The 22,078-nt window shown below is 36.1% G+C and overlaps 1 protein-coding gene across 2 annotated transcripts in view; it reads left to right on the top strand.

The window, feature by feature from the left end:
- Positions 1-22,078, top strand: part of LOC150091473 (uncharacterized) — a 189,736-nt gene that overhangs the window by 43,474 nt on the left and 124,184 nt on the right. For both annotated transcript variants that reach the window (XM_090375758.1, XM_090375749.1), the window contains exons 4-6: positions 9,846-9,908; positions 19,760-19,790; positions 21,205-21,373. In XM_090375758.1, coding sequence (XP_090231884.1) covers positions 9,846-9,908; positions 19,760-19,790; positions 21,205-21,373 — 263 coding nt within the window. The remainder of the gene's footprint in view (positions 1-9,845; positions 9,909-19,759; positions 19,791-21,204; positions 21,374-22,078) is intronic.

The raw sequence follows: 22,078 nt of genomic DNA, 5'->3' as shown, positions 1-22,078 counted from the left end.
ATGCCCGGTATTGGTGGTCATGCAAGGTGAACCACGTGAATGGGTGAAGGCAACAATTAGCAGTTGGAAAATTTGGGCAGCATACCTGAGCGGTTTATAAATAGGGTGTCTCAAAAATACACGGCATAACTTCAGGAATGGGTTCCTCATATGTAGACAATAAAAATATTTTATATCAACATAGTTCTGGAAATGCTTGGGTTCCGAGTTTTGAAGGTCTGTCTATGATACTTAACTGTTCGCATCACGTTATAGTAATTGTTCAAAATGTCCACCTTCTGCCTGAATACAGGCCTCACATCTACGGCTCGTGGACTCGCGAAGACTATGCCAAATTCCTGGCATGTTTCGTATTGTCTCACCATATTTCCCTCAGCCCATACATGCTGATTGTGAAAGTTTTAGATTCCGTCTCGTGTGAACTGTGTGTCATCTGTGAATATTTCTAAGGCAGGAAAGTGAGAAGTTGTGCCACACTGCTGCAAGAACCACTGGCAGAACATTACTCGCGCAGGGTAATCTGCTGGTGACAAGGCCTGTACCCATTGCAGATGGTAAGGATACAGTTGGTGTTCTCGCAGCACTCTCCTCTAATGTTGAATAGTCTAATGTTGAACAGCCAGTTGCATTGCTATTCTGCGTATGCTGATTCCAGGAGTGGCATGCACAACATCCAAAATCTCCTCCTCTACTTCAGGAGTCGTAGATCTTGGTCGTCCTCTGTCAGCAGCACGAGGTGTAAAGGTCCCATGTTCACAAAGGTGGCAATGGATACCTTCAAACGTTTTCCTGTCTGGACATCTTTGTTCTGTGAACTTTTCGTGGTACAAATGAAGAGCCACCAGAGTATTGCCGTCCGCCAAACCATACATAAAGTGCATATCTGCTTGCTCCTGATTTTGATTTTATGGTCGGAATGGAAAACCACCAGATTCTGTCAGTACCTTATGATGAAGGAAATCATCTGTGGGGAGATAAGACATTCCAGTTAATAACTCGGGAACCAAGCATTTCCGGAACTATGTTGATATAAAATATTTTTATTGTCTACATATGGGGAACTCATTCTTGAAGTTATGCCATGTATTTTTGAGACACCCTGTATATATAGATAGCAGTTGGTCTAGAGTGATTATCCTGGTTATCAAGGAAAAATTTAAATTTAAACATCTTTTTATCATTGTTATTTTTAACATAAAACCTTTTCTGTTTAAAAAAAACAAAAAAAACCCCTACAAATATATATAAAAATGAAGCTATTAATGTTCCATTTTTAAGTTTATAAAACCATGAAGCATTCAAAAATTCATTTAATGTATGTGTGCACAAATATGCACATTACTTTTTTTTTTTTTTTATAAATAGGTAAATAAAACTGGAAAACAAACTTAGTTTTTTAACCCCCCAAATATGGTATACCTCAGCGTTTTCCAAACTTTTTTAGTCGTGAAACAATTTTTCGCAATATAGTTATGGAACACTTACGAAACACAAATTTAGCTGGAGCCAAAGAACTGTTTGCTAATATTTTATTACATACAATGCACTGTGCATCAGGCACAACTTTATTTCCAACACATAAAGCTGAAATTAAAATAACTGGAAACCGTACTTTATTTTTGAGGAACAAAAGGCTGTGATTCTTCATCCTCACTTTGAAGTGTGACAATATTGTTCATTTTCATTGACCAATGTTGCAATACTAGAAGTACTTGCTTCTCACGTTAAAGTTCCTTTTTTCAACCACAAATCCATGGTCATTTATTTTAATAATAATATTTCGAAATACTGATAATTATCAAAAAAAATTTATTCAAGGATGTGAGTTTAGTTATAATATCGGTTTGCTTCCCCCTCTCCTTCAACCCATGTACTCCAGGCTAAATCACGTACATATCATGGCATATTAGATCACTACATTGCTACTTTTTTCGTAGATATCATTACCTCTACTCATACGTCTCTATGCAAAGCCTGCCAAAATAGTGTTCCACCTTTATTTGATTATTAGTGTATGCCAGTATATTAATAACTGAGGGAGGGGGGAAAAACATTAAAAATTATGATACAAAAGTGGTGTACGCTACAGAACACAATTTATTTATTTTATTTTTTTAATTATTAATTACGATTTTTCATGGAACACTTGTTCACATCTCACGGAACACTAGTGTTCCGCTGAACAGTTTGGAAAATGCTGGTATATCTTGTGGATTTTGAGCTAAATGCAAATTTGCTGGTATTGCCTAGTACCCACAGATTTAGAGAAGAATGTAGGTTACACTTATTGAAAATTTTAATCAAATTTTTACGACGAATGGTTAAAAAAAAAAAGAAAAGTTTTTTAATTTGGTTTTTCTTTTGTAATGATTAGGAGCCTCTGTAATTAAATGTCCAGCAGTAGTGTATCATGCTGAGCTTCCACTCCCTTGGTAACATTTCTCCCTGGTAGCAATATCTTGGTGAACACATTCATAATGGTCAGTAACATGTCGAAGGTTATCAGGAAAAAATTCTAAATCAGAACAGAGGTGTATTTTTAGAGATGTATTGCAGCTGAAATTTTGGTAGTTCTGTAATAAATTTTTAATCAGGATTTAATAGTTCTCTGCTCTTTTTGCCCAAAAAATCTTCCACAAAATTTCTTGAAGATGTCCAAGCTTCCATTTACTCATATGCTGTGCAATTAATGCAGTATATATTAGAGCCTACTTCTTGTCTTGATCACCTAATTTGCTGTCAAAATGAGGTGCATGTAATTTCTTATAATGAGCATTAGAGACTGAGATTTCATTGTGTAATCACCATACACCTAACAAAAGTTATCTTGTAAATTAACACGCTGATGTGAAATCTTAAAAGCATTTCAACTGCCATAGACAACAAAATAAGAGAAGTGTTTACTAATATGTAATAATAATAATTTACACACCAATTCTGACTGACCCTGTCTGGCAGGGTTCTTATATATCTATCTGACATGCAGGGAGCAGGTGGAGACAGAATTGTCTAGAAACTGCCAAAAACAGCAAGATTTAGTAGACTCCAGAACTTTTCAATTGGTAATCAAACTAATTGAGCAAATAGACCAAAATATGTGTACATAAAAGGTGAAATATTTTAGGAACTAAGGGTGCTTTGAAAAAAAACAGATGTTTTGCAACTCGTAAGTAAATAAATGACATGAAGCGGCGTTATAAGTGGTCATTGGAAGATTAGTGTACGTATTATCTTGCAACCCCCGTTGTATTCACACCTGCAGCTCAAAAAAGGGGGGGGGGAAAGAGACCAAATGTTAGTTTGTTTTAGTGCATTGGTTGATTGTTGTGTTCTGCCGAACTGCAAAAGGACAAATTTTAGTATTAGTATTAGTAACGGCCGTATGGTGCAAGAAAGCCTATGGCTTATGCTGCACCAGCCAAAAAAAAAAAAAAAAAAAAATCCGAACAAAACAATGATATAAACAAAAATTAAATAAATAAATAAATAAATAATAATAATTAATAAATAAATAAAAATAATAAAATGAAATAAAAAGGAAATTAATCCTATCATCCTATGCGCTTCCCTTACCCGAAAGTACTATCCAGATGACCTTTGAATTTCCCCAAACTGTCGGCCTCTACCACCCATGAAGGCAACTTATTCCAATAATTTATAACTCGCTGGCTAAAATAAAACTTCCTGCAGTCCAATCTAAACATTTCCCCCCGTAACTTGAATTTATGTCCCCTAGTTCTAGCATCATTTATAATCTTGAAAATTTTGTCCTCATTCATTTTACTGATGCCTCTCAGAGCCTTAAACACCTCAATCAAATCTCCTCTAAGGTGTCTAGTTTCCAAACTCTGCAACCCACATATTCGAAGTCTTTCTTCATAAGGACGCCCTTTTGCCGATCTCACCAGGCGAGTTACCCGTCTTTGCACCCTTTCAAGAAGCTCGATGTCTTTCTTTAGGTGTGGTCTCCATACTTGAACACAGTATTCCAAGTGTGGTCTAACATAAGCCTTATATAATGGGATTATCACGTCCCTATCTCTACTTGCAAAAGTTCGACAGATCATCGATAGGACACCATGGGCCTTCCTTGCAACCTGTTTACAATGCTCAGAGAATTTCATGTCTGACCGTATCTTGTTTCGTTATGTATGTCAGAATTTTTTTTTATAACTATCCCCCCCCCCCATTTAGAAATCACAAAAATGATGGGCAAATGCAAGAGTTGTGCTTTTAATTAAAAAAAAATCTTGAAATTATTCAAGTTTGAAAACGGTGCATCCGTTAAATCTTTAAAGAACCCTTATAATGTTGGTGACCAAACCATACACAACATTGTAAAAAATAAAGGGAAGCTATTAGATTTAAAATTGACCTCGTAAAAAATAAAGGGAAGCATCGTATTGGACACACAGGTAGTGCGTGGTAAGTTTTTTGTTTTTTATGTATTGCATACTTTTTTTTTATCGTATGATGTGAGCAATACACGAAGGAAGCAGTTTTTTCCTGCTTCCTTCGTGTATCATGGCAGTGAGATCCAACCGGATAGTGCGGCACCATCATGGTATCCAAGCCCCAGGTGGGACTCGAACCAGCGACCTTTGGGTTGCCAGGCAGGCACTTTACCCACCCGGCTACTCCGGTCGGCATCACCATACTTTTACATAGGGTGCTGAAAATTTTTTGATACAGTATGTCCCCGACTTATGTAGCTTCGGACTTACATTACGTTATTTATATATTTTTTTATATGACTGAAGATTTCAGTGAAGGGGGACACATATTTCACCATAATAACGTAAAAACCCACAGAATTACAGATATCGGTATTATCGCAAATGAAATAGGGTCAAGTTTACTACCTGTTTATAATAGATTGCCACTAACAGAAAAGCCCAATAACCTGGAAAGTGCAAATTGTTCTATGGTAGTGACCTCCAGATGTGAGCTTGCGCGGGGTGACGATAGTGAGTTTTCATTCCTTGTGAAGTTCTTTTCAGAAAATTTTATTTTGACTGTTATCATGGTGCCGACTAAGAGAATAAGTGACAGCGGTACTAGGAAAGCGATAGTTGTATCAGAAAATTAAAATAATAATGTACGAAAATTCCCAAACATCAAGAATTGTGTAGAATTCAGATTTTTCAGTGGCAACGGTGAACACAAGGAGAAAGACAGAATATGAGAAGCAGTGAAGCGATCGGCACCAATGAATCAACTATAATAACCAGGGCTACAAAATACATAGTTTTTACAGTACAATAACAAGAGTTTTTTTTTCTTCCCCCCCCCTATATGCCACTCTGGCTACTTCAACCCTGTCCCCAGATAGTTTTTAATTGAACTAATTAAAAATATAACTAGTTTTCTTCATTCTTCTGAGGATATTGCATAGGTTTTGTAATTTTAGCATATCAGGGATATAGTAGCAATACTTAATTAGTAATTCTCGACTTACATGAGAAGTCCTGGAACATATCTGTTACGTATGTCAGAGACACTATTTTTGGATTAACAGGGAAATTGATTACCCAGGAATTTTTTTTACCATCTATCTTGGAAAATTGAGTCTACTGCAGGGGCAAACTTTTTGACTGAAGGGCCATATTAGGAATTCAAAAAGAAGGCGGACCGCACGTAAAATACTATTTTTAGATATATATTATGTTACCATGAAGAAGAAATATAACATAAAAAAAAAATTATTCTCTGACAACCAAGAATTTAATGATATGAATGGAACTGTTTTACAGCTTTTAACATTTTTTTTAATTTCGGGTGTTAATTTTGCAGTTTTAATTACAGGTGTTAATACAGATTAACACCTGTTTAATTACGGGTGTTAATACATATTTCTTAAAACTGCTTGTAAATGTTCATCGGTGATGCTTGATCGTAAAGAATATTTATTTAGATTCATGATGGAAAATGTTTGTTCACATATGTAGATTGATCCAAAAATAACCAACATTTTTCGGGCAAAATCTTCGTCGAATTTGTCCGAATTAAGAGTATTGTAAAATATACAGATTTCCTCACGACGGTGCAATTCCCTTAAATTGGTATCACACTGCAGATCTATAATCTGAAGTTGTGGTTCACTCGGTGCACTATCAATTTCTATTGAAAATGGGTCACGCACCATTGCCAAACTTGTCTCAATTTTTCGGCAGTCACCAAATCTTCGTGAAAAGTCATCATTCAAAGCGTCGATAATTTCACAATATTTTTCAAATTTACTTTCTGGAATCTTCAGCAACTTCATGGTTGGAAAGTGGTCTACCTTGTTAATCAATGAATGTCGAAGGAACAACTGGAGTTTTAATTGAAAACCATTCAAACTTTTTAGCATATCATGGTCATATAAATTTTTCCCTTGTAACACAGTGTCGAAAGTATACAAAGGGTACTAGGAAAGTTTTGCAATACAGCTTTGTTTATTTAATTTTTTCAAAGTAATTTCCTCTACATTCAGTACACCTCTCCATCCTCCGAAACCAATCTTTAAACCAGTTCTGCCAAGTTTCACTAGGGAGTAAAGCACACTCGTTGTCCCAAGCCCGTAGAAGGTCCTCATCACTGGAAAACCTCCTCCCTTTTAGCTTCATTTTCACATGCGGGAACAGTGCAAAGTCGCAGGGAGCAAGGTCTGGACTGTAGGGAGGGTGCTCGAGAAGTTTCAGTCCTGTCGTGGTCAAATATTCGGTGCAGGCTTTGGCGCGGTGAGCTGGAGCATTATCGTGATGGAGGTACCAGGTGTCCATTCTTGACTTTGGCCGCAGGTTCTTCATAGATCCAATGACTTTAGGCAGGCATTGTTCAGTATACCACTTAGCTGTGACTGTCTTCTGCGTGTCCAAAACGACACGTTCCACAATTCCACTCGATTTGAAAAATACAGCTATCATTTTCTTCTTTACAGATCGGGATTTTCTGACAATTACGGGTGTGTCGTCATCATCAAAGACCCAAACTTTGCTTTGAGCCTTGGTCGGCAGATCGTAATAGTACAGCCAAGTCTCGTCACCTGTCACGATGTTGTTCACATACCGAGATTGTCCCTTATCAAACTTTTTAAACATCTCCCGGCACCAAGTCACACGTCGTGTCATCTGCTCTTCAGTCAGTTGATGCGGCACCCAGAGAGAACAAAGTTTCTTCACGTGCAAATGATCTTGCAGAATCGAACAAATTGCTGGTGCATTTAGGCCCAAAGTATCCTCTATCTGTTGGTAGGTCACTCGCCTGTTTTCGTCAAGCATTTTCCTCACAGCAGTAACGTTTTCCTCCGTAACTGACGTTCGTGGCCTTCCAGGCCTCTCAGAATCCTCCAGAGTGAAATTTCCCCTTTGGAATTCTCTATACCACCTGAATATCGTTGTACGATGTGGACAATCATCATCTAGTGCAAGAGTCATTTCTTCTAAGCACTGGTCTATGGTTAAACCAAGCACGAAATTATACCGCAAAACTGTCCTTATCTCATTTCGTGACCACGATGCCATCGCAAGCACTTTACACTCTCACTACTAATGAATAACTGAGCCCATCGACTTGGTGCGGCGGCTACTATGCACGTATGAACATGTCTCAACATGCAGCAACAAGCAGCTTCCTGTGATTCATTGTTGCGTCATATTGCAAAACTTTCCTAGTACCCTTTGTATAAGGGTGTCACGATGTTCAGGGTAAACGCAAATTCACAAATCCAGTTATTATCAGTTAATTCGGGAAAGTCCATAATATTTTTCAGTTTTAAAAATAGAACGATGTCATCTTTAAGATCCCATACTCGCCGAAGAACTTTTCCTAAGCTAAGTTATTGAATTTGACTATGATAAGGAATATCTGTGTACTTGGATTCAATATCTTGAAGAAAATTAACGAATTGTCTGTGTTTCAGGCCCCTCGATCGTATTAAATTTACTAGTTTATTTACTAGTTAATTTTACTAGTAAATAAACTTTTAATTACTAGTTAAATTTTACTAGATTTACTAGAATTACTAAATTTTACTAGTTATTTACTAATACAAGATGTGACCTGTTCAACTTTTAACACATTTTTACATAATACTTTTTGATGTATAATACAATGAATTGTAATTAAATTATAATCAGGATAATTTTCACATATTTTATCCTGAATTTTCTTTAATGCTCCAACATTTTTACCTGTCAAACTTGGTTCTCTATCAGTTGTTATGCTTACCATTTTGTTCCATTGTAAATTATATCTTGTTAAGCATTTTTCAAATATATCAGCTCCCGTTGTTTGGTCTTTAAGAGATTCCATTGAAAGATACTCTTCAATAATTTTAAAATTAGAGGTACATCTACATATGAAAATTAATAACTGCGCAGTATTCTTTTAGTCGTTACTTTCGTCGAGAGCTATCGAGTACCATGTTATGGATTATAATACTGATAATAATTGCTCATTCAAAATTGTATCAATACATTCAATTCTTCTTACTATGGTTCACCGAGATAAACTTATATTCTCACTCAAATTTGTGTTTAATGTCAGGACATATAATTCCACAAGCTTCAGTCATACATTCTTTAATAGTCTCCATCAGAAAAAGGCTCGTTGCTTTTTGCAATTATATGAGAAATAAAAAAACTTGCCTCTACAGTAGCTTCTTGTTCCTTAGTTAGCCACGTAAACACATTTTGTTGTCTAGATAAATTTGAATCAATCCATCAGCAGTTTTCTTTCCCGCTTCCGGAGTTAAATTGGCACCATATTCGGAATGTTTAGTAGTGAAATGTCTTTTAATATTGTACTGTTTCAGCACTGAGACACTCTCCCGGCAGATGAGACAAATAGTCTCGTTATTTATGTAAAAAAAATATTTTGTGTTCCACTCTTCATTGAAGACACGATGCTCTTGTTGAATTTTTCGTTTTTTAATAATTTTTATCGCTACTGCCGCCAAAATGGTAACCGAAGATAATGCAAAAAAACTAACTGCAGGATGACCGTCAGAGAAAACAGATTGGAACTGCGGTAGGTCAGCAGTCCTATCCTATTACTCCGCCACTGCAGCAAAGCCGTTGTTGTCATCACCGTAGTTTCGTGTGGTTAGTTTATAAAAGCGCCTGTTGGCTCGCTCCGGTTCGTGCGCAATTTAAAATTCTATCTCAATTTGAACAATACAGAGATGATAAAACAATTTACAAGTTGACAAATTCTATAATGTATTACATATACAAATTTATTTTTCAAAAAGGTGTCGCAAAAGCCATAAAATAAGTAAACTTTTTTCGAAAATACAATTAAAGCTTGCGGGCCGTAGTTTGCCCGGGCCTGGTCTACTGTATTCTCAAAACGTTAAAATAATTTAAGTATTGTGGTATTTCCAACTTTGTTGCATGATTTTAATAAAAACAACTTCATCTATCAAGTTATTTTAGCATAGCATTGTTAATTCTTTCTCAAATAACTACTGAATAGTTGTGAAGTGACATTTCCAGTGGCTACTTTGTCTTTTTGAATTTTTATTTAATTGCACAAAAAATCTCCCAAAACAAGAACAGTTGAAATATTTAATGTAAATTATTTGATGTGCATTGGGTTATATTAAACTTCATCTTCCTTGAATATAGCCATTTCTCAGTATAAGTTCATTTTTAGCTATAAACTTTCACTAATGATTATAGTAATTAAAATCAAATTTAGCCAGTTATACATAGGCTATTAATGCTTGCTTACCATAATTTGATTGGTGCAGATTTATTGCTGTTTAGTTGGATAATTAATAGTAATAGTAATAAAATTTTGAACTGGTGAACAATGCTGTACAATTATGGCATTATATATATAAGAAATTCCATTTCCAGAATGGACTAGAAGGGGAAGATGATACATCACATGATCAGAATGATCAAGATGCAGTTGAGGAGGTGAGTACCTGCTTAAGATTTTAATAGATGGAAACCATTTATTGTTAAGCAATTTTTTTTCATATAGCAAAAATAGTCAATCGATAAAGCTCAGTGGTAGACCATATCCTTTTATTTACACACACACACACACTCACACTTGAATCTAAGTTTCAGGATATAATAAGCGTAATACTGTACCCTCTCCCAAAATTGAGACATTTTTGCTATTTACCTGCAGCTAGGAAAACCTTTTTATACGTATTTAAAATTTACCATTTATTGATATATCTTTTATATTTATTATACCTATACTGAGTGATCACTGAATTATGACCACCCCTATGAAAATTGAATGCAACCCGTTGACCACGTGAGGTACGAAAGTGCAGAGATAGTCAAGTAAAGTTCCGAGTGTGATGGGTAAAAGGAATGATTAATCGGACTTTAATAAAGGACAGATTGTGTGTGCTCAACGAGCTGGTGTCTCGATTTCCCAAACGGTTGAACTGGTGGGGTGTTCGAGAGCTGCCGTAGTTAGTGTACCAGGACTGGCATCAGAATGGTCAAACAATGACCTGATGGCAAAACTGCAAAGGTCAGCGAAAGGTTGATGTTAGAGGTGAGTGCTGGGTCCGACGACTCATACAGGTGAACATGTGCAGCACTGTTGAAGAGTTGACTACCCAATGCAACATGGGCCAACCCGAAACAATATCTGGCATGACCATGCGTTGCACGTTCGCACGTATGAGCTATACCAGCAGACGATCCCAGCGGCATCCTCTCCTAACCAAGGTTCCTCAGTGTAAAAGACTTGCCTGGTGCCTCAATTTCCCAAACGGCTGAACTGGTGGGGTGTTCGAGAGCTGCCGTAGTTAAAGTGTACTAGACTGGCGTCAGAATGGTCAAACAACGAGCCGACAGCAAAACTGCAAAGGTCAGCGAAAGGTTGATGTTAGAGGAGTGCTGGGTCCGACGACTCATACAGGCGAACATGTGCAGCACTGTTGAAGAGTTGATTACCCAATACAACATGGCCCAACCCGAAACAATATCTGGCATGACCATGCGTTGCATGTTTGCACGTGTGAGCTATACCAGCAGATGACCTCAATGGCATTCTCTCCTGACCAAGGTTCCTCAGTGTAAAAGACTTGCCTGGTGCAAAGAGCATGCAAGTTGGATGTTAGAAGACTGGAAGAAGGTGTGCTGGTCGGATGAGTCACGTTATTTACTCCACACCATGGATGGTTGTGTACGGATTTGGCATCATCAGCATGAGGCTCGTGATTCATCATGCAAGGTATCAAAAGTGCAGGCTGGTGGAGGCAGTTGTATGGTGTGGGTATGTTTCTCTGGCAGGAACTTGTACCCCGGTGCATGTGGAACAACATCAATAGTCAACTGCTTGCTGACTCTGCACATCCTACTATGTTACACTTTTTCCTTGAATGGAGATGGTGTCTTCCAAGATGACAATGCGCCGAGCCATCGGGCACTTTTGCAGGAATGGTTTGAAGAACACAGTTCTGACTTCCAGCATATCGATTGACCTCCGTACTCCACCGATATCAATCCTATAGAGCACTTGTGGGACACTATAGAAAGGCATATCAGGCATCTGGATACACCAATCACCTCCATACCTGCATTGCTGCCTGCATTACACAGCTTTGGTTGGCCCTACCTCCTGAACGCTTCCGACATCTTGTTGAATCAATGCCACGTTGGATAGCTGCTGTACTGAGGGCAAAAGGAGGACCTATGAAGTATTAGGTAGGTGGTCATAATTCAGTGATCACTCAGTGTATGTCATATCATAACATGGTTATCTAATTTATTAGGTCACTGAAAGCTTAATTTGTTTATATATGACCTGGATTTGGCAACATTATAGCTATAGTTGCTAATGCACCAGTAAAATCCAAAACAAATCAAACCAAAGGAGCTAGGAAATGTGCTGTCAAAATTCTGTTTTCTGAGTTGGATGAGATGTGAGCATGATATGTTATCATTCATCAACTGCACCTTGCAGTTCTTGCCAATTTTAAGTTTGTATATTTCTCTTGTACATTCTTGCCCATAATTTTTTTTTATATATATGTATCCATTTTTTTCTGTAGTTGGAAAAATAAATAGTTGCAGATCTTGATCAGTTATTGATTGATAGACTATTGCCAGTAGTGTCTTTCTCATCAAGTCATGCCTTTAATCTGGAAAGAGATAACCAGTTGTAGTTTACAATATTTACTGATAAATAGTATTATAGAATATTTATGTTAAATGGTTACATATTCAGGGTGTTTCAAAAGCGATGGTCAATAATTTAAAGTGAACTGTACAGACTACAATACGCAAAAAAAGCCTAGTAAACATGGGTCCTTAAGTGAATCATTTTTGAGATATTGCACATTTCTAGTTGGGATCCACCACTGACAGTTGTTTGTTTAGGTTAGGTTATGCTCATTCTCTCCCTTTCCCCTCTTTCAATGCTCTGAGATGTAGCAGGCATACTAGTACTTGTAAAAGGATAGTCAACATGGAAAGAGGTTACAGCAACGAATGGTATGCGGACATGTACTTCATGTATGGTAAAGCCAACGGCAGTGCACTCAAGGCTGCACATTTTTACCAAGAAGCATTTCCCCACCGAAGGCAGCCCAACAGGTGCATGTTCATCAGGGTACATCAGTGTCTTAGAGAACATGGGTGCTTCACACATGGAGTACAAGCAGATAGGCCCAGAAGCATAACACCTGATGTTGAGGAAAGGGTGTTAGAAAGAATAGAACAAAATCCAGGAATTTCAACAAGGAGGGTTTCTCTGCAAGAGCGTGTACTAAGTCATGGCAGTGTGTGGTGAATTTTACATTGCCAGTTACTGTACCCTTACCATATCCAATGTGTACAAGGTCTCAGCAATACAGACTACCCTCCCAGAGTGCTCCCATAGTCAGTGGCAGATCTTAACATAAAATGTGCATTATTTTGCAAACTGTTCATTTGCGGCCTGATGTTCACTGGGACTTTTTTGCTTATTTTAGTTTGTACTTTTCACCTTTAAATTATTGACCATTTTTGAAACACCTTGTATATACAGATTGATCACTGAAATGTGACCACCCTATCCATAATGGACTGTCACATAGCACACAGTATAAAAAGCCATTCACTAGAGCAGTGGTAATTTGCATCTGGTTGTGCAAGTCAAAGTGAAAGTAGCAGTTAAGGGATATAGTTAAGATATGACGGATTTTCAAAAGGTTGTGGAAACTTATTGGTTGCTTGTGACTCAAAGAATGGTGTCAAACCATCTGCTGTCAAGAGAACTGTATACGGTTATGCAAAGTGGATGTTCATTGTTAGTGAAAGGTTCAGTGCATTGTACAGGCTCAATGGTAGATCACTGCACAACAGTTGACATAATACAATTTGGGGAATGCAAGAACACCCGATGTGCCACACACTTGGAAGTATGGATTTCTACAGCAGACTATAGAAGAGATGCCAACTCCTCACTGCTGATTGTCGACAGCGAATGCTGTAGTATTTTGAATGAGAAATTGTTCAAATTGGTTAAAGTTTACATTTTCAAATGGCAGTTTTTAGCCAGTACTAAATCAGTAATACCAGTTCTTCACACTACAGAATTAACAAGTGCAGTCACAAAATCAGAACTGAAGTTAACGAACACAAGGCACTTCACTTTTTTTTTTTAGATTTAAATAAATTTTTTTTCTATCATTTACAATTTTTAACAAATCACTTTGTGAACATGAAGTAAAAGTTGATGTCGCGAGGAGTTGTATTATTGTAGGTATTAAATTAGGAGTAAATGCCAGTAATTTGTAAACTAAATCTTCACATGTTGGCAACACTGCCTTCGAATATTATTGACCATGAGAGCACCATGCAGCAGTATTTATCAGTGTGAACTCATTATTTTTGAGGTTATGTCAAACTTGTGTGGAAAAGTTATGAAAATGTCTTCTGAAAGTGGGCGCTTCCGTATCCAGGTGGGCAGGAGCAGCAGTGCATTGCACGTGCTTCTTGATTAGACCGGGGTTCGAGCCCGCGACAAAATACGGATGATCTGGAAAGGTCAGGGAATGACCACCGCATATCCCTGAAGCAATATGGCCTTAGTTGCTATTGCTCCTAAAAAAAAAAAAAAAAATCTGAAAGTGTTGGATCAATCTGAACTTTGTTATATTTGTGGAAGTTATGTAGGTGTCAAGCAATGACAAGATATTACAGAATTTGGAAAAAAATTTGTATTGGGCTTATTTTGGAATGAAACTAACAAGAGAAACAGTGGGCTCCACATAAAGTTTGCATGTTGAAGCATTGAGCTTGTAGGAAAATGGTAAAAAGAAGGCTATGTCATATGCAGTTCCCATGATTTGGTGGGAGCCTACAAACCACTGTGATGACTGTTACTTTTGCTTAGTTAATGTAAAAGGATATAATATAAGTAAATAATGTAAACAGTAAGAAGAGCACTGTGTATCCTAATATTCCATCTTCCATTATACCAGTCCCACATGGAGATAACCTGGTGATTCCACACCCTCCACTTATATTGGAGCATGTAGCAGCAGAGTGCCAAAAGTTAAGCTTCTGAAAATGGAACTAAAGTCTATGCTCGGAGACAGACCAGCCCTCAGCTGTTTTCACAGCATGAATTCAATGATCTGGTAAGAGATTTAAATTTACTGAAGGAATTTGCAAGACTTAAGTCAAAAAATCTTCTAGCACTTGGGATGTTTTTCTCATGGTACGTAAGAAGTGATTGAGAAATAGTCCCCTGTTTTCTGAGGACAATTCTATGGTTTTTTTGCAGTAATATAAATGACTTAATGAACTATATAAGGATTGGTTACAATCCTACACAGTGAATATTTTATTGACTCATCAGATTAGTCTCAAAGGGGTGTTGCTCCACAGTGGAAATAAATATGCTTTAATTCCAGTAGCTCACTCTGTGCACTTGAAAGAAATATGAGAATTTGAAGTTGACAAATATTAATTATGAAGAACATGGTTTGTCTGTGCTGACTTAAGTGATAGGCATGTTACTTGGACAGCAATCTAGCCACACAAAAATGCCTTGCTTTTTGTGAGTGAGACAGTAAGACAAGGAGTAAGGACTGGGATGTCAAGGTATGGCCAAAGAGTGGCAGTTTGTTGCATGGATCAAAGAACATAGTTCATAAACCACTGGTAGACCCCAAAACTGACCTTCCACATCAAACTGGGTTTGATGAAACAGTGTGTGAAAGCTTTATCTCTGGAAGTTCCCTCCTTCAACTACCATTGTACTAAATTCCCATCAATCAACCAAGAGAAGCTAAAACAAGATATTTTTGTTAGACTTCAAATTTGCAAACAGAGGGACTGAGATTGAGTGAACTATGAATAAAAGAGAAAAACAGTCATTGACCAGCTTCAAGTCTGTTGTTGAGAACTTCTTACGGAACAAGGATCCAGACTATAAGAATATAGTTGAAAATGTTGGCAAACTTCAAGAATCTGGGCTGCAGCATGAGTGTCAAGGTGTATTTTTTATATTCTTGCATCGACTACTGCTCACAAAATCTAGGAAATGTTAAGAAGAACAGGGTGAGGTTTCACCAGAACATCATGGAGATGAGGTACCAGTAGAGGTGGAATGTAAATATTGATGGCTGTAAAGTAGAAGGATCTGCAAGAAAATCAAAAAAAAAATCTGACTCATTGTCGAGCAGTTTTTAAAATGAGATGTGTGTAGTGGACTTTTTACCACATTGACCTTTTTAATAGTGTTTTCAACATTTTAAGTCTGGTAAAAGTAGCATTTTGTTATACTTTCAGTTCACAAATTCTGCCAAAATTAATAAAAATTGATTTTTGAAGAGACATGATGTGATGGAAACAAACAAGTCATTTTTGAAATCAGCATTAGAAAATGATCCAGAAATGCTCTTCTGAGAAAACATCAGTGAATGCATCTTAAAAAATGCAGAGTCGTGTCATAAATACAATGGAACTGCTGTGGTTTTTGTAAAAATTGAGGTTATTTTAAAAGTACTGGAAAAGGAGAAACCAGCTTGCCTTTTTCTTGATTGAACAGCAGTTCATCTCTAATTTAAATTTATTAAAAGAAGAATTAAAGCACTTCCACCTCCATGTGAGTATCATTATTCCAGTCATAAATTATATTCAGATGGTAATCAAGTGTTTCATAGTACGAAGTTTCAGCTAAAATTTTCCAGACTGGGGCAATAAAATTTAGATATTTTTAGGTATGTTCAAACTGACGTACAAAAAACTCAAGTTATGTACCACATGAGAGGATTATGGAAGCAGTGTTACAGAACAATTGTTTTGCATAAAATGTGATCAAGCAGACATTGACCCATTTCCATCTTCATCCCAAATCATGGGGGGGTGGTAATCACCATACATCAGTGCATAAAATAGTTTAGTCAATGCCCCACAAAAAGAAAAAATCTGGAATCATACAGACTGGAACTGTATAACAAAAGTTTTGTATGCTGCATTGTCTTAGTCTAAAGCAGTAGGCTCAAGTAACACGCTTCAATATTCTGAAACATCTTCCAAAAGCATCACTTGAAACCAACTATATATATGTATGTATGTATCAACCAACACCTTTCATGGGGGGTCTCACTGCCATCTTATATGCACTATAATCAGTAATCGCTGAAAAGTTCTTGGAAGATTGGTCAGTGCAAGACTAATGAGCTTTTATACAAATATATACACTGTACTGCCACTTTATTAGGTACATCTACCTAGTAGCATGTCGAGCCTCCTTTAGCCTTCAAAACAGCCTGAATTTGTCTAGGCATGGATTGAACAAGATGCTGAAAATGTGCAGGAATGGAGTACCATGCAGACACGAGGGTGTCACGCAGTTCCTTGAGATTCGACGGAGGTGTAGGCCTGCAGTGAACAGCCCTTTCCAGTTCATCCCAAAGATGTTCAATAGGATTGAGATCCGCGGACTGAGTATGCCACTGCATCAAAGAATAGTTATTGTCATGTTCCTGGAACTATTCCATAGTGATTCGGGCTTTGTACACCAATGCATTATCCTGCTGGAAAATAACCATCTGAGGATAAACTGTCAACATGAACGGATGCACTTGGTCAGCAACGATGTTTAGGTATGATGTGGCATTCGGACATGAATCCATGGGTATCAATGGTGTGCCAAGAAAACATTCCCCTCACCACCTTGCACAGTAGTCATCAGACATGATGGGTCCATGGATTCATGTTGTTTTTGCCAAATTCTGAGCCTTCCATCAACATGATACACCAAGTACTTCGACTTGTCAGAAAAAGCAACTGTTTTCCAATCCTCAATAGTCCAGTGCTGGTGTTGCTGTGCCCAGAGGAGGCGTGCTCTCTTGTTCTTCATTTATAACAAAGATACGCTAACTGGCCGTCGACTGTTGTAGCCCATTTGCGACAAAGTGCAACTAGTGGTCCATTGCAATATTTTGTTCTGCGCACCAAGGTTGTATTCTGACGTGATGTGCGACATTGTGGCCCGTCTGTTTGCCTGCACAATTCTAGCCATCCTCCTCTGATCTCTCTCATCAACAAGTGATTTTCTTCCACAGAAGTGCCATCGAGAGGATGTTTTCTGTTCGTTGCACCATTCTCTACACACCCTTGAAACTGTGGTGCATGAAAAATTCCGGAGAACTACTGTTTCAGATGTGCTTTGTCCAGCACGTCTTGCACCTACTACCATGCCACGTTCGAAGTCCGTAAGATCACTCCTTTTCCCCATTCTTGCTATGGTTTGTATGCTTAACTGATACTAGAAAGGTTTTGTTCTGCTGCACTTATATCCACAACTGTGGTCATGTGACTTGCAACATTGTCGGACAAACCATTTGTGTGCACAGCAGGGGTGTTCCTAATAAAGTGGCAGCACAGTGTATAATATGATTGTTTTAAAAGGTAGCAGACTATTCTAGTGAGAACAGTAACCTATAAGGAATGCCTTTGTAAAGTTGAAACATAGTATGGCTTTTGATATTGAAAAAGTTTATGAAACAATGGTGATTTGGAGTATTGTGAGATCTTTATAAATATGGTCTTCATGATATGTCTTTTTTTTTTTTTTTTAACATAGTATTTCTGGTTTCAAAGTATGTAAAAACTAATTTTCATCTTTCTTCCGACAATAGAAAAGAGTTCCACGTGGATCATAAGTGCATCTCCATTTTTGTTTAGGTGATATTAGTATTTTCTATCAACCATGTAGTATGATAACTACAGCCAGTGATTAATCATAGTAAGTGGGCTCCGAATAATGATTTTAGACTTTCAGCCTAGAAAACAATTTGTTTGCACTTTTTTCACAAAAAGTAATCTTTATGCTGATCTAAATTTAACACTAAATGGACAAACAACCCCAGGGAATCCAAAGTCAAATTTTTTTTGATTAACTTTAGGCAAAATGCTAAACTTTCTAAAACAGCAGTTCCCAAACTACTGAGATTTATGAACCCCTTCAAAAATCAAAACATGTTTGCTGACCCCTATATATATATATAACTGGTTTTTCTGAAAAGAAAATTCATAGCTTTGTGTGAACCAACTGAACTTTATTTTGATACAGATATATAATAACTTTATTTATCATCAATTTGCTATACATAGAATGAATAGTTTGAAATATGTACACAATTATATATATTCTAATCGTATCAAAAATAAGTAATGTTTAGAAATCGAAATTAGCTGTGATTCTCAGTACATTTTTTAAGAAAATGAACACATTACTTTGATATCTTCTGAGCATTTTGCAGATCCCCTGGAACTGGTCTACGGACCAGTTTGAGAAATGTTCTAGAACATTTGTTATGAAAGATCGGGATGTGTGAGAAGCTTTGTCTTGCATGCTATTTCCTCCATTCTTTGTGGCAGGGGGGAGATATTGACCATTATATTTCACCTGGATTCTACTAACCACTTATGGACAGAGTTAAATAATGAAGTACCAGTATACGACTTCTGTGCTATTGAACTTGTGCTTTGCTTGTCTGAGACCATAAAAAATTGTGACTTTGAAGTTTGTAGTTTGTGACTTTTAAGGTTTTTGTAAGGTTATTTTGGTTTTCTTTTGATTGAAGCATGACTATATATATAAATTATTTTTGCTGATTAACAGTGAACTTTATGCCAGTTAAACTTTTCAAAATGACCTTATACCAATAAACTTTTTTCTTTTTAGAATGTCTAGATGATATTTTATTACATTTTCAAATTGTTTGGATCAGAACACCCTACAACATCATGTATTTTCAGATATAAGAAAATGGCTGATTACATAACATATTGGTCAATAGTAGTGTATAGAAATATAAATAAAATTTTCTGGAGAATGTCAAATTTCTAATTACTTGCCTGATTTAGTTTTTATTTCATATTATGTAACTACTTAATGTGTCTTTTATAATAAAAAATTATATAATTCTTCAACCAGCATATTTAATATAGAGATGCTAGCTAATTATATAGAGCAGGGGACTTTGACTGCAACCTTTTCTGCTGTGAGGTACTTTAAAGTATCTCATGGTGGAAAAAGGTTGCAGTTCCCTGCCCTGTATAATTTAGATTTAATCTTTAAAATCTGTTCTGTAGTAAAATAAGTACAATGGATCTTATGTTTATTGATCTAAATTGAGCTAAAATAAGCACAATGGAGTTTGTTTATTGATCTAAATTGAGCTTGTAATAATTTGCTCTGCTAATGAAACTTTAGAGTTATGCTTTTAGTTTTAACAATATGTATATTTTAATAGTTAGAATTGTGTGTGAATTCTTTATTGCCTTAATTTTAGGTTGAGCAGAATGTAGAGAGCAAGTGTAATGGTAAGTCTTCTGTTCATACTATTTTTCATCTGTTATGATAGAGAAAACAGTTTATTTTTTCTTTCTTATGTGAAAATATTTTTAGTATGAAAATTTTAAAAATTTGTCTGCTCTTGAGCATTGATAAAATGTTGGGATTCTGTTTTTATGAACATACTCTAATTGAAAGATAACATTGAAAATTAAATGCATTGCTGTGCATTGAATTGCATAGAGAAATATTTGTCTGGTTGACTTGCAGGACAAGCTGTTTATAAAATAACAAGATGGAGTGTTTTACTGTTTATAAATATATGCACTCTGAATAAGGAGAAGCAAGAGTTGCCCTATTTAATTGAAACATTTTTTACACACTGGATGAAGTAGACTAATGATGTGGAACAAATAATTTTAAAAGCATTTCAGCCTGATTGTATCACCAAAGAGGTAATATATAGAGATTAAACAAGATCTTTAGCAAAGGCTTCCCTTGATTTTTGGAAGAAAAGATTAAGGCATTTTCTTTCTGAATTTGGAAGATAAAAGATTCGTAAAAGAAATTGTCAATAAAATTATTTTTCATCTGGATAGAGAAAGAGCAGAAGCAAGAAAAAGGAAGTAAGGATTATGCCTGATATAACATTTATTTCAACATGATATAAAATGAAATGAAATCTGGATATAGCTTCAGGATCAAGATGTGAATACTTTGTTTTTGTCATGAGTAATTTGCTGTCTTAATTAAAAAGGATATTAGACAAATTAAATTTATTCTTGGTTTCGGTGCTAGTGTACTGTTTGTTGTTGCAGCCAGCCTTCTCATGGCATATAGGCCATCAGGACAATTTTTTTCCTCACTAAAAATATAAATTTGAACTAATGTTTTATTTTTTTTCTCTGTAAATATTTTGATCAGTGTTAGAAAAAAAAATCCATAATGATAGCTAAACCTAATAAAGTTTTGAAGAAGAATCTACGTAGGCCTACAGTTTGGAGTTTTCATTTCCTTTTGAGAATAGTAATACCACTATCAGCTTGTAAAAAGTATACCTAATGTTGGCAGCACCTTTTTTAAAAACTTCTAGAAGAAATTACTGTTGAAGAAAAGGAAACAATCACTGAGAAAAGTACTGTGAGGATGGGTATATCTGAAAAACCATACATTGTTTTTAAATCAGAAACAACGGTTCCACTGTTATCCTTATAGTGATGAGGATATTAATCTAAATTCAATTAATGGTATTTAAACTAATGCTATTTAATTAATTATAGTATTGTTGCCATACACCATGATATAGATATGGAACATCAGAAAATGGATTGATCAGAATATAATCAGAAATTTGGATATTCCTTTACAATATGAAAAATGTCAGTACTGAAAAACAAGCTGAAATTGAGGATGAAGCTCCTGAATTAGTTAATGTCATTGCAGAAGATGAGGTACTGAGCGAGACTTCTGCCAATGCTGAGAAAGAACAGACCGAATCAACCGTGACTGAGGAGAAAACAGCTAGTGGAGAAGAAGAACAGGAAGGAGAGCCAAAGGAAGCAGCAAAAGAAAATTCTGAACCAACTGAAGCGGATACACCAAAGGCCAAGAGGTTTGTTTTCTTTACACCATTTAACTTTGTTTTAAACCAAATTGTTATATTACTGTTCCTTTTGATAGCCTGTCCATATTAAACATTGGAACTGAGATTTAATCTAGCACTCCTGATGTGGCATGGTTTTCTAATAACAAAAAAAAAAAAAAAAAAAATATATATATATATATATATATATAAAAGCTGAAATACAGTTTAGAATAAGGTTCATTGTTTGACTTAAAAGATAAGTTGGAAATGAAGGGCAAAACATAATGTTGAGTGGAAATTTGGTGTCTATTTATGAATATTAATCTTTAAGCAGCAATGATGGAAAACAAAAGCCTACTACAAACACTGCATAAAGGAGATGGATAGATTGTGTGAAACAATGTGTTGAGAGCCTTCAGTAACTTTTTACTCATACATTGCTGTTTTACTCTCCACAAGTGATGAGATAAAATGACTCTTCCTGTAGGATGTCTATATATACATATATGTTCATATTTGTATGTTTGTGTCTGTATACTGTATATATGTATATATACATCATATTTAGTGATGTTGAAACTAAAATTATCATCCAAGAGAAATTGAGTAAAAATTACAGATTTTTGATTTCAAGACTAGTGCAGAATTTCTTTAGTAAAAAAGCAATAATTTTGAATTAATTGCTAAAATGAAGTATGGAAATGCAGTAATAAACTTCCAGATAACAAAGAC

This window comes from Mastigoproctus giganteus, chromosome 1 (genome assembly GCF_048544385.1).
Source record: "Mastigoproctus giganteus isolate SK-2022 chromosome 1, ASM4854438v1, whole genome shotgun sequence".
NCBI lineage: Eukaryota > Metazoa > Arthropoda > Arachnida > Uropygi > Thelyphonidae > Mastigoproctus > Mastigoproctus giganteus.
Note: the sequence above shows the minus strand (reverse complement) of the source record. Positions and strands in the feature narration are given on the sequence as shown.